Consider the following 15,388-nt stretch of genomic DNA (forward strand, 5'->3'; position numbering starts at 1 on the left):
GATCTATTGGCATCTCATCACAGCCTCAAGGTAAACAGATGCATAGCCAGAGCAAAAGATCCACTGGCAGACACAGCGGACAATCTGGTCACCCAAATATCAGAACACCCCTGTTGTCCATGTTTCCACTGCTGAAACCTCTCCCTTGACTTCCCCAGAGGATTGAATCATAAGCCTTTCCCACCATTATGACTGGCCAAGAAGAGGCTGGTATTCCAGTTTCTTTCATATGGTTAATACCGAACCGTAGTATCTTCTAGCTTGACCAGATCTCCCATCAGTTTCCCATTTAAAACCACTCTAGCTCTAAGGGTTTTTAACTTTCTGTGATTCAAAGGCTGCCCTTTGAGCCACTAAGGAAGATCCTTATCAGATGACCATTCGTTGCGTCATTAGTTCTCCTAGGAGGCGATACCTTTCATGTGGCTAACTGAATATACTTTGAGGTGCAAGAAAACACTTGGTTCAAAGCTGAAACCATGCCTGAAGAAAGAAATTAAGCATGGTTTGATAACTTGCATCTCAAAATATATTTAGTTAGCCACAGAAGATACCGCCCACATTTTAAGTGTCTTACTCATAAGGATAAGGTAATCTTGAGACCTTGGTCTTGCTTTTTGCCTAAGGTTGTGTCCACTTATCACTTCAGTAAGGACATCATGTTCCCCCTCCTTCTGTCCCTCACTTTCTCACCTGAAGGAGATTTCTAACACACTACCTTTTGGAAGATGGACTTTTTTATTTCTAGATGGTTCTTTTTAGGGGACCCTGTCTTCCATTGTGACCAACTCTGGATTGATTTGCCAGGTAATTTTTCAGACTTAATCCCTAAAGGGATGAGATCCTCCATTTCCTAACACACCCTCTGCTAGGATGGTTGGAGCCCTTTCATCTGCCAGGTGTGCAAAGCAGCTGCCTGGCCCTCAGTTCACAAGTTTACCTAGTTGTTTTGTATGGGCATGGCTGCATCAGCAGATGTTAGATGTGGATGTAAATTCTTGCTAGCAAAAATATTGTCCAGTTATACCATTCTTTTCGAGAATTGCCTTGGCACGTATTCTGTTTGCTCCTCTTTCTTAGGGCGGTTTTTAAAAGTCTCAAACATGCAAGACTGGATCCTGTGTCTCCCAATGAATGATGATAGGAAATATCATTTTTTGTACTCCCAATAAAATACTTTTCTGCAGTAGTTCAATAGGGGGCATAGCCCTCTCCCCTTATGTTGTTGTCTTGTGCGCTGTTGCCACAGTTATGATGATTACTGGTAGATTACCTTTCTTCATAGAAATGGTTTGCTCACTGCTTATTTAAGAGGGACAGGTTCAAGGGCATGGTTTGGTAATGGAGGGGAATGGATGGTAGCTTTCAGAGCTCTGTGCCGCGAGGCAGTGTTTCTCAATTTATTTGATTCCTTCATAACTATTCTTCCATGACAAAGAGAACACAGATGGGTGGTTACCCCACATGTTTGGAATTCAATCTTTTGGCATCCAGAAGCATTTTCCTTCACAATGGCACCCAATCGCGTGGCATCCGGGTCTACTACCATGAACCCTATCAGAGACAAGATAGTGACAGACACCCAAGGAAACTTGCCACATCAGATTGATCGAGATGCTTGTCCCAGATCCCCAATACCTTCTCCACCCCCCTAGCTGACGGAGTCACCCGTGACTTCTTGCTCACCCCTACCAAGCAGCGTGTCCTCATATTTTCTCTTCCTACTAAATGGGAACTTGAGTCCCTGGTTTGGAGGATCAAGAAGAGTCTCAAGTCTAAGCTGCAGGCAGTTTAACACAAGACGACTCACCTACACCAACAGCTCTCTTCCTTGGAGGGTACCCAGTCAAACGTGCCTGAGGGCCCAGAAGCCTCTTTGTCTCTCTTAACAGCAATGATAAACCAATTTTCAACTGAAATTGGAGGATGCCAATAATTGCAGCTGAATGAACAACCTATATGAGACTACATCCAACAGAGATTTTAGGGACACAGTTGTTGCCATTGCCCCTCCATCACCCCCTGTCTGCTCGTGACTATAAGTTTGCCTATACCCTCATACAGATGGGACTTGAATAGCCCTCTATACCTACCCCCCTAGCTGGAGTTACTTCTTCCACCTATGGACCCTGATACTGTCAGACACTTACTACTTGGGTACAGATTGGGGGCACTGTGCTAGACCATGTTCAGTAATTACCCCTGCATTCCAGCAAATTATTTCACCAAATTGTTCTACCACTTTTGTAGGTTTTGTGTATTTACACATCTCAGCAACTACTGTTTAATACTGAGGCACGATATCATCCATTATGGTTCCACTCCTGTTATTGTCTGGTATTGGTAGTTATTATGATCTCTATGGGTCCTGGCACCAAGACCCCCCCAGATTGACATAGCACAATGTTTTGCTATCCGCCTGCATTGGGAGGTAGTTTGCTTTTATGCTGGAATTATTAGATATATGGTTATCTCATTCAGTGTTTGGAGCCCTAGGACACTGAGTCACTTGAACACCCAACCTACTAATGTTTTGCCTACAGGGCTTTTGGGAGCCGAGGTGGTCCCCTGTTACTGTAATGGCCATATGGAGTTGGTTTCTTGGTTGTGAATGCCATGCAGCTGGAAAGATCCCACCTGTCTAGACAGCCTTTGACCAATCCAGCTTCTCCCTTCCCAGAGAATGACCGTGGCTCTTGAGATAACTCAGTGTGCAGTACGGTACAACGACCATTGGACCCATATGTGCAGCTCTTATGGGTAATGTGTATGTTACCCCCTAGTTTAACGAGGGCTCTTTGGGGGTCTCACCAGGGCTCAAGGAGATTAGGTGAGTATATTACACCATCCCTATTCCTTCACATTAGTTCTGTTATGGAATAATGATTGTTAGCAGGGCCTGATATTATTTGTAAAAGGATTTGAATAGGTTTTAGGGCATACCCTTCTCTAGCATTGCATCAGGAAGTCCAACAAGACTGTACCTGGTAGGTTAGTCATGCTCCTCTCCATTGCATAGATATCTTATTTAGATCCCCATCAGCTCACCCACATTTCCTCTCTAGACCTTGATTTGCAGTCCATTTGACTGATGTAAAGATAGGCATGTGATTTTTCCATTATATTTAGCTTTTAAGCCTAAGGTGCACCTTCACTGTTCTGTATTGCTTGACTCTGCGCCCCACATTCATAGCTCCCAGACGTTAGGTCTTTAGACTCCTGGGATTTTTTTCTGTGCTTTACCCTCTTGAGGGTAGTTAGGTACTCTTCCTTTTCTTTCTCATAGTTCTACCCCTTCCCTATTGTTTTGTCTCAGCTATGCCTTCCACACAATCTCCTTGCCATTTCTTTTTTTCTCTCCATCTTTGGGCTCCCTATCCCCAACTGCCTCTTCCTGTCCCCCTCCCCCCAAGACCTCCCCCTGATGGCTGACCTGCAACCCAACCCTTCCGCCCAGCGGACCACCCCGAAAATAGTTTCCCTTCATGCCAGAGGCTTGAATGTGACAAAGAAGAGAGTGGTGATTCTACACCAACTGTGAAACATAAGGTCTTGGGAGGCATTCATACAAGAAACCCACTTCAAACAATCAGACTTCCCCCACATTCAGAAACAATTGCTTCCCCATCTCGCAACATAGTATCTCTCCAAATACTATGTTTATGGGAACTAGCATACTGATTGCAAAAAACATACTCAGGGTCCCCATGACAACCATTACTGACCACAATATAAGATTTTAAATAGTTAGGGGCATCATAGGTACACAGCTTTCAACCCTGGCTAATGTTTATTTCCCAAAAACTGAACATGTATTTTCTACAAGTTCTAACGGAAACTATGGAGGGCTATTTACTGCTGGGAGGACTCTTCTCATGTATCTTTTTCCATTCTAAAATGCATTATGCAACTGTTACATGAACACCAACAGGTTGATGTGTGGTGGGCCCACCATCCAAGGGACGGAGATTATACCTTTTTCTTTTTATATTTTCATACTATGAGCACTTTCTGACAACCCTTACTTCCCACTTTCTGACTTACTACATGCGCATATTACAGTCATACCTAAACACGATCAAAAGATCTGACGACCTGTACTAACTACAGACCTATCTCAACTGCGACTTAAAAGTTGTTAAAATCTTGGTGAATAGGCTTAAACTTCTCCTTGTGAGTCTAATACATCTGAGCCAAACAGGCTGTACACCTATGTGTGATAGACTTGTGCGCCGTCAAAAAATTTGTTCTGTTTCATTTCGGAATATCCGTTATTTCATATTTCGTAATTCGTAACTGAACTCAATTCGGATTCGTACGAAATACGAATTTTCGTTAGTGGCGGTTATATTTTCGTAACTTTACGAACATTCGTTATGATGAAGCTAAAAAGCAAAATACCTTTGTTAATATTGGAGTGGTAGTTGTTTTTTTTATCCGAAATACGAATTCCGTTAACGGATTCCATATCCGAATTTCGTATTTCGGATTTTTTAAAAAACTACCATCAACTCCAATATAAATGTACTTTGCTTTTTAACTTCAATATAAAACGAATGTTCGTAACGGAACGAAAAGGCAAGAGACATTACCAGCAGAATGATAGACTTGATTTCCTACTCCAGATCAAAGGCAATACCACTATTCCTCTGTACAATTCTAAGATATTACCCTACAACACATAGGAATTCCCTCACATACACTGAGTGGCCAGATTATTATGACCACCCCATCAGTACTTCGTTGGGCCACGAGATGACTCCACGAGATGACTTCGCTGGGCCGCCTCGTGACTCCACGAGATGTTGAAAGGTGATGCGAGGAATCTGACACTGCACTGTTGCCCTTCTGTTGTCTTGTACCAGTCTTGCCACTCTCCATTCTGCCCTAACATTGACTAGTCGCTGACGGCCACAATTTGCACGTTCAGACCAAGATTTTCAGCTGACAGTCCAGTCTTTAAACACTTTAACAACAGCTGCTCTTGAACATTTAACGAATTCTGCTTTTTTGCTGATACTTGCTCCATGGCTGGAGCGCCAACAATCATCCCATGTTCAAAGGCTGTTAAATCGCGTTGTTTACCCATATCTTCAGAAAAAAAATCACTTCTACAGTCGTGGTAAACAACCTGCTTCCCTATTTATAATGGTCTGGCCCTCTACCAACTTCAGCGTGAAATTATAGCTAATTATAGCTAATTTGCCTACAAACGTCAGGTGGTCATAATAATCTGGCCACTCAGTGTATGTTGGCATGAATATGGGCACTTTATTTCTCTCCTTCTGCGGCAATTAACATCAATGGCACCACCTCCAAAAGTTATCTATCAAGAACGGCACCATCCAGGATGCCCTCTTTCACCACTCATCTTCATTTCAACACTTGAACCTCTTCTTTGAATGGTGAGATCCAATCCAAGCATCCACAGCCAGGTAATGGGTAGGTATCGGCTTTTGCAAACATTTTACTTGATTCAACCTAGGATTTCATTGCCAGCTCTCCTGAAGGATCTGCAGGTCTACCATGCCCTCTCAGACTATAAAATACATCTGCAAAAATCAAAGGTTTTTAATGTAACCTTGCTTCCAGATTATATAAATTGTTTGTAATCACATTTCCCCTTCAAATTGTCTTTTTCTGCGATAAAGTATTTGGGTGTTCCGATCATTGTGACCATGATGACCATGAACTAAACATCACCACTTTTCTAAGAGACATTTGGAATGGCCTAGACTCGTGGAGTAAAACCCCAATTACAGATGCAATATGCTGAAGATGATTGCCTTGCCCAGACTCCTTTACCTGTTGCAGACACTTTCTGTTCTGATCCCCTAAAATTTTCTGAAAACTATCCAAGCAGAATTGATAAATTGAATCTAGGTGAAGGGTGTGCCACGCATATCATATAACATATTACATCTACATAAACCAAGGGAGCTCTAATGGCAAACACCAATGGGAAAGGGACCTTAGCATTACTTTCTCCTCACAGCAGTTGGACCACATCATCCACTTTCCCATCGTGCTTCTATTTCAAATAAGATTTTAAAAATCAACTTCAAATTATGAATAGATGGTAGAAAACCCCTTCAGTACTCTCTCGACTATTCCCAGACACCAATGACAGAAGTTGGAGCTGCGGGGAGACCCAGGGCACCCTCTTGCATATCTTCTGGGACTGCCCAGGAATCTAAATATTATGGTCAGGTGTTACCCGCTTTATCCTAAAACTCACAGACAACTCTGTGATTTATCTCACATCCCAAAATCCCACCATAGAAAATCATGAATAGTCCCACGCTTTCCCATTCATTTGTGAGAGTGAGTGATAATATGTATAAGAAAGACTTAGAACTGCTGCACTTAAGGAAAAGTTGGAAACTTTTTGACAAATGTGGTTTTATTGAGTGCAAGTAACATTTTCTGATCAATACACTTCTGTCCTCTCAAGTCATCAGCTCTTCGATCACATAGATTACTGCTTGGTCTGGTTACATCAAGTCCTGTGCTCCCCATCCCCTTCCTGAAGAGGGTACAATGGTCAGTAAGTCTACTTCATCCACCCCTACCTTGACTGGGGCTTTGTAAACTAACCTAATTCCTCCCCTCCCCACTCTTCTTTCTCTTGGAACATATCCTCTGTTGCCCTATTTCTTTGTACTCTCACTCTTCCCCACTGTATTATTTCCCCTAACCACACAAAGGTGAAGACTTCCACCAGAGATACCTCCTCTATTTTGCTATCCTGTAGGTTGTATGCGAATGACACATCCACAGAAAATATGTTTATTCTTTCCTTTTGATGTTAACTTTCTCAAGGATGCTGTTTTCCTCACATTTCTGCACAAGCTCACTCATCATGCAAAATGCTGTATCGTTAATGTCTATGTTATTGTGTGATGTGATATGTCATGTGATGTATTAGCCACGTATAATATACATAAAGAATACAAAATAAAAGAGGGACAGAGTCAACTGCTAGTGGCAGTGGTAAACCATGCTTGAGACAGGAAGACCCATAAACAGTCCAAGCAGGTTTGCCCTGTGCTTTTATTCAGCAAGGCAGTAAACTAACACAGCTCAATGCAGAGGGTTTTGTACAGTAAGTCCATAGTATAAAACAAACAAGTCATTTGCTCAACCAAACCACTAACTAAGCTTAGTAGTGATTTCCCTCATCATGTGGAGGTTAGACAGGAGACACAGATACACCATCCACAATCCTGCAAGCCAGTACCTCACACTTGCTATTTCTAAGCTTGTACAACACATAGAGGAGTATAGCCACTTGATGAGACTGTGCCCTTTTGCTTCGCCTAGAGACCAATCTCCTAGAGGCTATACTACACATACAGTAGAAGATTGAATTGTGTCCCCAATAAACTACTGGGAAAAAAGGGTAAGTGCAAGAAATCCCTCCTTTGCAGTGTTGAGGACTGTTTTGCTCCTGGACATCCTTTTGGCCAGTAGTTAGGTAATATTACATTGCCATGGGATTTGGGGCATACAATGTGCTCCAGTAGACACAGATTCTGGCATTGCAAAATGTTTTTCTGTTATTTCTAAATCCTCTATAGCTTTGTTATTATTAGAAGGTAAACTTTAATGCCAATTAAAGGCTTATAGGAAATAATGAGAATTTTAGATTTCCAGCACCTGTACAAATAAAACCTAGTATAGAGGGTTAGACCACTGTGGTCAATTTCAGTCCTAGAGCAAACCGCTGTTATGCGGATTCCATGTCCAAATGAGAGTGATCAATCTCCAAATGAGAATGAAAACATCCAGTTTGCTTAAAAAGAAGTTGGCCAGGGGCATATTAAACTGTGAAGATAACAGAGATCTATTACTATGCAGATCAAGAAAATTATGTAAAGCTTGCCTGACCACGGCGAGCACCTGACCTACTTAAAAACATGTGACTGCCAGACTTGCATCCAGAGCACTGCCATATACCTTGACGGGATATAGGATATTCTAGGAGTCTAGTTGTTTGCAAACAAAATTCCTTCTGTGAAGACAATTTTAGAAATTATTTCTGTCGGAGATAAAAGATCCTTTTTTATAAATTATGGCAACAGCTATAATGTTTAACAAATGGATATGAATGTCCGCTGACAATAAAATATATACTAAATTTTATTTTTCTTCATACAGGTTTAGCCATTAGAATTATGGATGAATTCCTGAATGCAATAGAGTAAGTAATTTTACTGGGTAGCAAAGTCAGTTTACAGTATATGTGAATCTGTTTCAATGTTCTAAAGAAACTTTAGAACATCTAAGTTTTGGCCACAAACAGTGAGTGAGTGACCTAGCATTCTTCTCCCCCAAAGGGGGTCTTCTTATGGAGGGTATATGACTAGAGGGGGCAGTGCAGTTACTGAGAGAATATGGAGAAAGATATTTCTGATGACGTGCTGCATTCGGTCTGATGACTATAACATTTGTAGACTACACAAATGAAAAATGTGTTTTGTGGATTATTTGCTCAGTGTTTCTGAACAAAAATAAATTTTCAGGTCTGGAAATTCACTCCTGTTTTATAACTTCTGACAGTGTGTTTAAGTTAAATATTTGTAATTAGGTCTGTGCAACATTGTGAAATTCTCTACCTGTTTTAAGTAATAAGCTCTGTTTAAATGCTGTTAGTGTTGGCATCCCACAGAAGCTTTCAGGCGAAAAAAAGTGTAAAAAAATAAATATGTTATATATTGTGTATGTATGTATTGTCTGGATTACATTTGCATTGGCTGATTAAAATGCTCACGTAAATTATATTTCAGCCAAATGTGAGCATTTGGCCAAAATGGGATTTACGTGAGCACTTGAATCAGCCAAATGGACCCTGTCATCCTCAGCCTCCTTGCTCTTGTTTAACTCTCAGCCACCTTCCTTTCAACTTTGTGTTGCTCGCATAGAAATTGTAGCAGAAACTTGTTCTGCTGGTGCATTTATCCCCACTAATACATCCTAATCCAAGATATCACCAGCACACCATGTTTAGATGAAAAGTCAGGACAGTTTTATGTCACTAACAGGAACTGTCGGTACTACTGCCTTAAGAGATCCCTAGTGTAGCATTATAGCCAAGGATTGCTACCGCTGAAAATGGATATCAAATATGCCTCTTGTCTGTTACCTATTCATCTGAAGAGCCAGCAATTCTTCGGTTGTTATTGCCATGGGCAATTTTTCATTGATCACTGTCTTCCAATGGACTGCTCCAATTCTTGCTCCTTTTTAGACCATTAATACTTTTGAGGAATGGGTGGTATATAAGGTAGTACACGGATGTATACCGGTGTAGTGCAGGTAGGTAGTATATCGGTGCCCCACTGTCTTGATGATTTTCTATGTATAGCCTCCCTATCCCCCGCCAGGTTACAAAGTTTGCATTGCCTTGCTTCATACTTTGGAAAGTGTTCTGGAACAGTTTAAGATACCATTGCTGCCTGAAAAAATGAAGTTCCATCCATGGAGATTAAATTCTCTGGTATATGCAAGCAATTGAGTGATGTGGAACTGATGATGGTTCATAATGGAGCTGAAGTTTATCTGCTGAGAGTAGTTAAAGCTGGTGTCATTGGGAGTAACACTTTGAAAAATGTTTTGGAAGATTGAAAAATCGCACAGGTATTCCTGGCTAATCTGTCAAATCATTTAAAAGACTTCAGAAACTTAGTATTTAACTCTACAAAGTACCACTTATTGCATAAAAAAATATAAGATTGACAAATCAAATATGTGGCAGCTAGTTGTATAGGGAAAATGGTTTCAATTTGTTTGTATATTTCATTTATGTGGTTTATAGTTGTGAATAATGCCCATTTCAATGCCATAATGAAAACACCCATCAGCACTACATTGAATATTAAATACATTTATAACAGTATGGTATTTTCTGAATAAGGTATTGTAATTTTTCTCCATTCAGCGGAGTACTAGCACAGCATGGGGAACCCTTCAGCAACTATGCCAGTAGACCAAGTGCAAAAAACATCTATGGTAGGAAATATCTGCATTTACAAATGTCTTTTCTCAAATGTAACACTTTAACTGTTGCAGAGTATACTAACATCCCATTCTTTTCAAGCCAAAATTAACATTAGCACTGGTAATGCATTATTATACATACAGTAAATTCTAATTTACACAGAGTAGTAATTACTTACTAAAGTCACTCATTCTGTGAATATATGAATTTATACTTAATTGTTGAGGGTGATTTATGGAGCAGGAATCATCCAATGTGAGAAGTATTTCTCCTTGTGTGAAGCTCAAGTTTCACAGCAGCAATGCTGACTGTATTATGAAAATGAGATGTAAGGCTACTTTCACATTGTGCATTTTGGGATCCCTGCGGCAGTTAGTGCATCCAGTGACAGTGGTCCATTCCAAACTGCATGTAATCATATCACATACGATTGCATACAGACTGTCATTCACAAATGCGGCCGCTGTCACCTGGTCATTAACTTGAACGGGTGACAATGGCTGCATGTAAACTTGACATTTAGGATTCATTCCACAGGAATCTGTAGGTTCCTGCTGTAGGAATCCCCAAATGAAAAGTGTAAATAGGGTCTAAGGAAGAAGCACAGGCGCAACGTAGTTGGGACAAGGGCTGCAATCGTTCTAGAACTAGGAAAAAAAGGGACAGCTATGAAGCTGCTATTGATTGTTGAGATCATATGCACCCCCAGTGCAAAGCAGACATTGTGTACCCAAACGTCGTGGAGAATCTGAATTGTATAGGATCTATACTGTAGTTACCAGCTGGAAAAATATGTAATAAGACCCACATTAAATGTATAGTATCTGGACTCCATTAGCATATTTGAAAAATTCCCAGTATTCTATAGGTAGAAAAAAAAGTAGTAGACAGAACTCTCACTACATCAATTGAAAGATCTGATGTCTATATATTTCAGCATTTCATGTGGATGTCCTTTGACCCGATCTACCTATATCCCATTCGAGTATTTTTCCTAAAACCCTATATCGCCTCCTGCGAATATCTTCATACCTTCATAGTTATATAGTTTCCTCCTCACATCACTAAATGTTCTTATACTTTGAAAAGAAGATGTACATCCTTGAGATATTGTTCCAATGTTTTAACTTTTTCATACTGGTCTGTGAATTTCTCCTATTATAACTGAATGTCTTGTAACCTACTGTTATATGTAGAGATTCAAAAGGTATAATGGCTGTTGACATGTTTTACATGCCAGTACTTGTTCATGTATGTTTTACTTTATAATTAATACAAATTGTGCATGCTAAAAAAATATATATATATCTGTGTGTGTGTATATATATATATATATATAGGCTTCTAGGCCTTATCTCTTAAAAAGTTGGTAAGTAGAGGAAAGGTGTGGGGCATTGTACCTCTTAAAGCAATAGGTGTTCTCAGTCAGGTTTTAAGCAGTATAAATGGAATGATCATCCTTAGGCAGGTGTAGCTAAAGGTTGACTTCTTACTTAAGTATGGACTTGGTGTGCAAAGAGGAAAGTGCCAAAAGAAGAATGTATAAAGTCCAGATTTAATGCTCAAACTAAAACTTAGTTGCAGAAAAAAGTATGTGGAAAAGTAAGTGTCCTTATCTTAATATTTATGTTTTAGATTGATAAACAAAAACATAAACGAGCACGTAACCCTTGCAATGCAGGGGAAGACCCACTGCAAAGGTTAATAAAAAAGTTTTCCTGGTGCTTTTCTTCAAATGGTATTAACATGGATGTCGGCATAAAACGAGCGGCGTGCGTTCCACGCTGGAACGCGGAAGTCACATGTGCCGGCCGGCGTCTCCTCCCACCTCCACCCCACCTATTTAAAGCCCCAGCTCTGTCAGCATGGCGTTCAACAATTGCCTCTGAACGCCTGCTGACAATTGAACCCTGCAGACCAGACAGAGTCTCCTCACTCTCCACGGATCATCCTCCGGTGGGACCCACACCCTGCACCTTCGCTGCTCTGCCAACCTTCAAACAGCAAGTATAGCTCCACTGGGAGCCTGTTACAAACTGTCAGCTACTTTGATCAAATCACTGCTGTGCTACTGCTATCACTGATACCATTGTGGGGAGATTCTAGAGTTGTTCAGGAGGTCTGACAACCATACTGCTTTACCAAGAAGATAACAAACCGTTTAACCCTATACTATACCGTTGCCCGGGCTATGAGGAAATAGCCCATCTATTATTTCACGTTTTAACATTGGCTGTGATGCAAGAGTCTCAAACTCCCCCTTGAGACTGGGAGTGACGCCTGAGACTCACGACTGAGAAGCCATTACCTCCATACACGCCCTCGCTCTCTCTCCGCAGTTGCGCTCCAGTGCGACCCACTACAGTAGACGTTACAGATATACTGTCCAATTTGAGTATTCTTATTTTTTTTTGTTGTGTATACAACAAAATTAATGCTAATACCTCTAATTATTAAAATTAAATAATTACTGTAGTTATAATGTAGTTTTACTTTGTTCTTATCATGTTGCAGAGCAGAGGAAACAGTATGCAAAGACAGTATCCAATGACACCAACAACTTTCAGCATAGAGTGGAGGTAAGAACAATACAAAAGTCTTTGTGGGGGTATGGGGTAGGGGTTAATTAGAAGACCATATGAACATACTGTATACTGTAGTTATCTTTTAAACGGGAGCAGACAAAATCTGGAGCAGCTGTGCATGACAACCAATCAGCTTCTCTCTTTCATTTTCAAATCTTAACTGAACAAACTGAAGAGAGAAGATGATTGGTTGCCACGGGCAACTTCTCCAGATTTTGTAAAATGGTTTATATTTAATATGTTAAAACTGAAAATACATGTTCTTTTTTATTATCATGGATATACATAGAATATATCCTGAATATGAATATTTAATGTCTACTTTTCCAGCCAGCAGGTGGATCTATAGGATTCGTTTCATGTGTTTACCTTTTTATACTGCTTATTTAAAAAAAAACTTTTATTTTCGAACACACTAACTCGAGGTCAAATTTACACACAAAACTAAATGAGTCAGAGGAATCTCCCCCTTGTTGCCTGCTTTGTTCACAGGAACCTTGAATTATCAGAGAGAGTCAGATAAACAACAGCTTCTTCTTATTAGAAAAATCCATAATGCACTGTGAATCTAATGTAATATGGTGCTTGGCTTATTGTTACGTTGCTGGTTAAAAAATGTACACATAAACATGATTTATAAGCTTTTCAAAACATACATGCATATGATTTTTTTTCGTTAAGTAGTTCACTTTTACAACTTGAAAAAATCTAACTAGAACATGCCTAATTATAACACATATAAAACCCAGAGGCAAGAGCAAAAAAAGTCCCCCCCATTTTTATTTTTTTAATTTAATTTATTTTTACTATGGGGGGGGGGGGGTTTCGGGGAAATATTAGGGGTCTAAACAGCCCCCTGATATTTCCCTTTTAAAATAGAAAAATAATTTGAGGACACAGAGTCTTTAATCTCTTTTTCTGCAGCCCCTGTTCTAAATGAATAGAAAGTACAGAGGCTTCCCATTCATTCAGAAAATATTTTCTATCAACCGGTTTCTGAATGGGGAGAAGCCTCTGTACAGAGTGCATTAGCCTCTGTACAGAGTACCCATTCAGAAACTCATGAATGAACAGGAAGTGATGTAAAGCACTTGAATGAACAGGAAGTGATGTAAAGCACTTCCTGTTTATTCATAACTGGGGACACATAGTACTATGTGTCCCCAGTTATTTACAAACACTGGAGTGATCTGCTCAGCACTCCAGTGTTTGCTCTGCATCCAGAGGATTGGTACATATCACTGATATGTACCGATCCTTGCCGCTTGGCCACGCACAGATGTGCAGCACAGCGTGCAGGAGGGATCTAAGGAGAAAACCAGCGCTGCAGCCAACTGGGGGAGCGGAGGAGGCAGCCGCTGTCACGGCAGCATGGCCCGAGCGGTGAGAAGAGGAGAGCCGCCGGCTGTCAGATCTCTGATGCTGAGCATGTTCGGCTGAACCGAAAGGAGCCGAATCCAGCCGATATACTGCTGAAATCAGCCGTACTCGGCTGAAGTGAATAGCTGAACGTCGTTCAGATCCCTTCACTTGGCCCCAGTTATTCACTCGGCTGCCTTCGGCAGCTTAGTGAATAACCCCCTTAGTGTTACTAATATACAAACTATTTATAAAACAGTGCTACAGCATATAGATGTCCAAATTCTGATTCAATAAAAGTTCACACATCTTTTTATATATGGTTTTCAAATTACTTTTTGGACAGTCAGTAAGCGGTTTTTCAGACCTGACTTTTATCTAGGTCTTTACTTACATGTAACGGGTGATTGACATCCAAGCCTCTAAGCTCCAGATACCATGTGATCTCTTCTGTCCTCTGGCTCTGTGCTCTACTAGTTCTCCCATGCTCCCTGCAGAACTGGCAGGCGATCAAGCTGTCTTTACCAAGGCTCACAAAGGATTGAGGGAACTGAGAGCAACTGGGCAAAAAAGCTGCAATCAGTTTAATCCCAAAAAATATTTTTATTAAAACAAGCTTCAGCCTCAAAAACAGCTTTTCTTTCATCTCAGCTGAGACTCCTCTCAAGTGGCACAGGACACCACAATGTTATCCCGTTTGGCCATGCAGTGTAACAAAGTTGTGTAAATCATAAAAGCAGTTCATAATACAAAAATACTTTGGCAGGTAAAGCAAGCTAGTCAATGGTATAGTGTACATTGTTTGAAAACATTTTTTTCACTTGCATCTGATTTCTGAAACTGTTTTTTTTTTTGTATTTTAGCATTTGCTAACATGTGAATTGGGCAATGATATAAGATATGTAGAGGATTGTCTGAAACGCCTCCAAATCTTGAATTCAGAGGGTAAAGTATGGGGCCAGGATATGATTCTTAAGGTACAAAATGGAGAAGTGGTCTTATCTGACCTGGAGTCAAGGGTAAGATGTTGATGTCTGCTTGAAAATATTTTAATATGACATTCACAGTACAGATTACAAAGTTGTCTATTTCTTGTTACTAATATAAAAATGAAATGCATTCCCATGTTTACTGGAAATTCCATATTTTTGTGTACTATAAATACCCTTTTGGATCCAATTCTTGATTCTGTTTAGTCCCATTCACTTTGCCATCTCATTTCCTTGACCCTTACTATTAAAAACCTGAGGATGTTATAATTTCTTACTGTCTGGATGTTGGTGTCCTGATTCTGAAAGCAATAACCATTATCTGAGAGTCTGATCACAATATATTGTAGTTCCCCTATTTAGCTTGGCTGAATGACATAATAGCAGGTCCTATCCTAGATTTACTAAAGCAGAGAGAGAGAAGGGGAAAAAACTGGAGTGTGCACTAGATTTAA

At 40.3% G+C, this 15,388-nt stretch overlaps 1 protein-coding gene across 1 annotated transcript in view; it reads left to right on the plus strand.

Annotated features, from left to right (window-relative positions):
* Positions 1–15,388, plus strand: part of EPS8L3 (EPS8 like 3) — a 74,483-nt gene that overhangs the window by 16,903 nt on the left and 42,192 nt on the right. Inside the window, exons 2-5 of the mRNA XM_018566987.1 lie at positions 8,161–8,203; positions 9,941–10,011; positions 12,515–12,579; positions 14,808–14,963. Of these exons, the coding sequence (XP_018422489.1) occupies positions 8,178–8,203; positions 9,941–10,011; positions 12,515–12,579; positions 14,808–14,963 (318 nt within the window). The 5' untranslated portion in view covers positions 8,161–8,177. The remainder of the gene's footprint in view (positions 1–8,160; positions 8,204–9,940; positions 10,012–12,514; positions 12,580–14,807; positions 14,964–15,388) is intronic.

This window comes from Nanorana parkeri, unplaced genomic scaffold (assembly GCF_000935625.1).
Source record: "Nanorana parkeri isolate BGI_ZX_2015 unplaced genomic scaffold, ASM93562v1 scaffold995, whole genome shotgun sequence".
NCBI lineage: Eukaryota > Metazoa > Chordata > Amphibia > Anura > Dicroglossidae > Nanorana > Nanorana parkeri.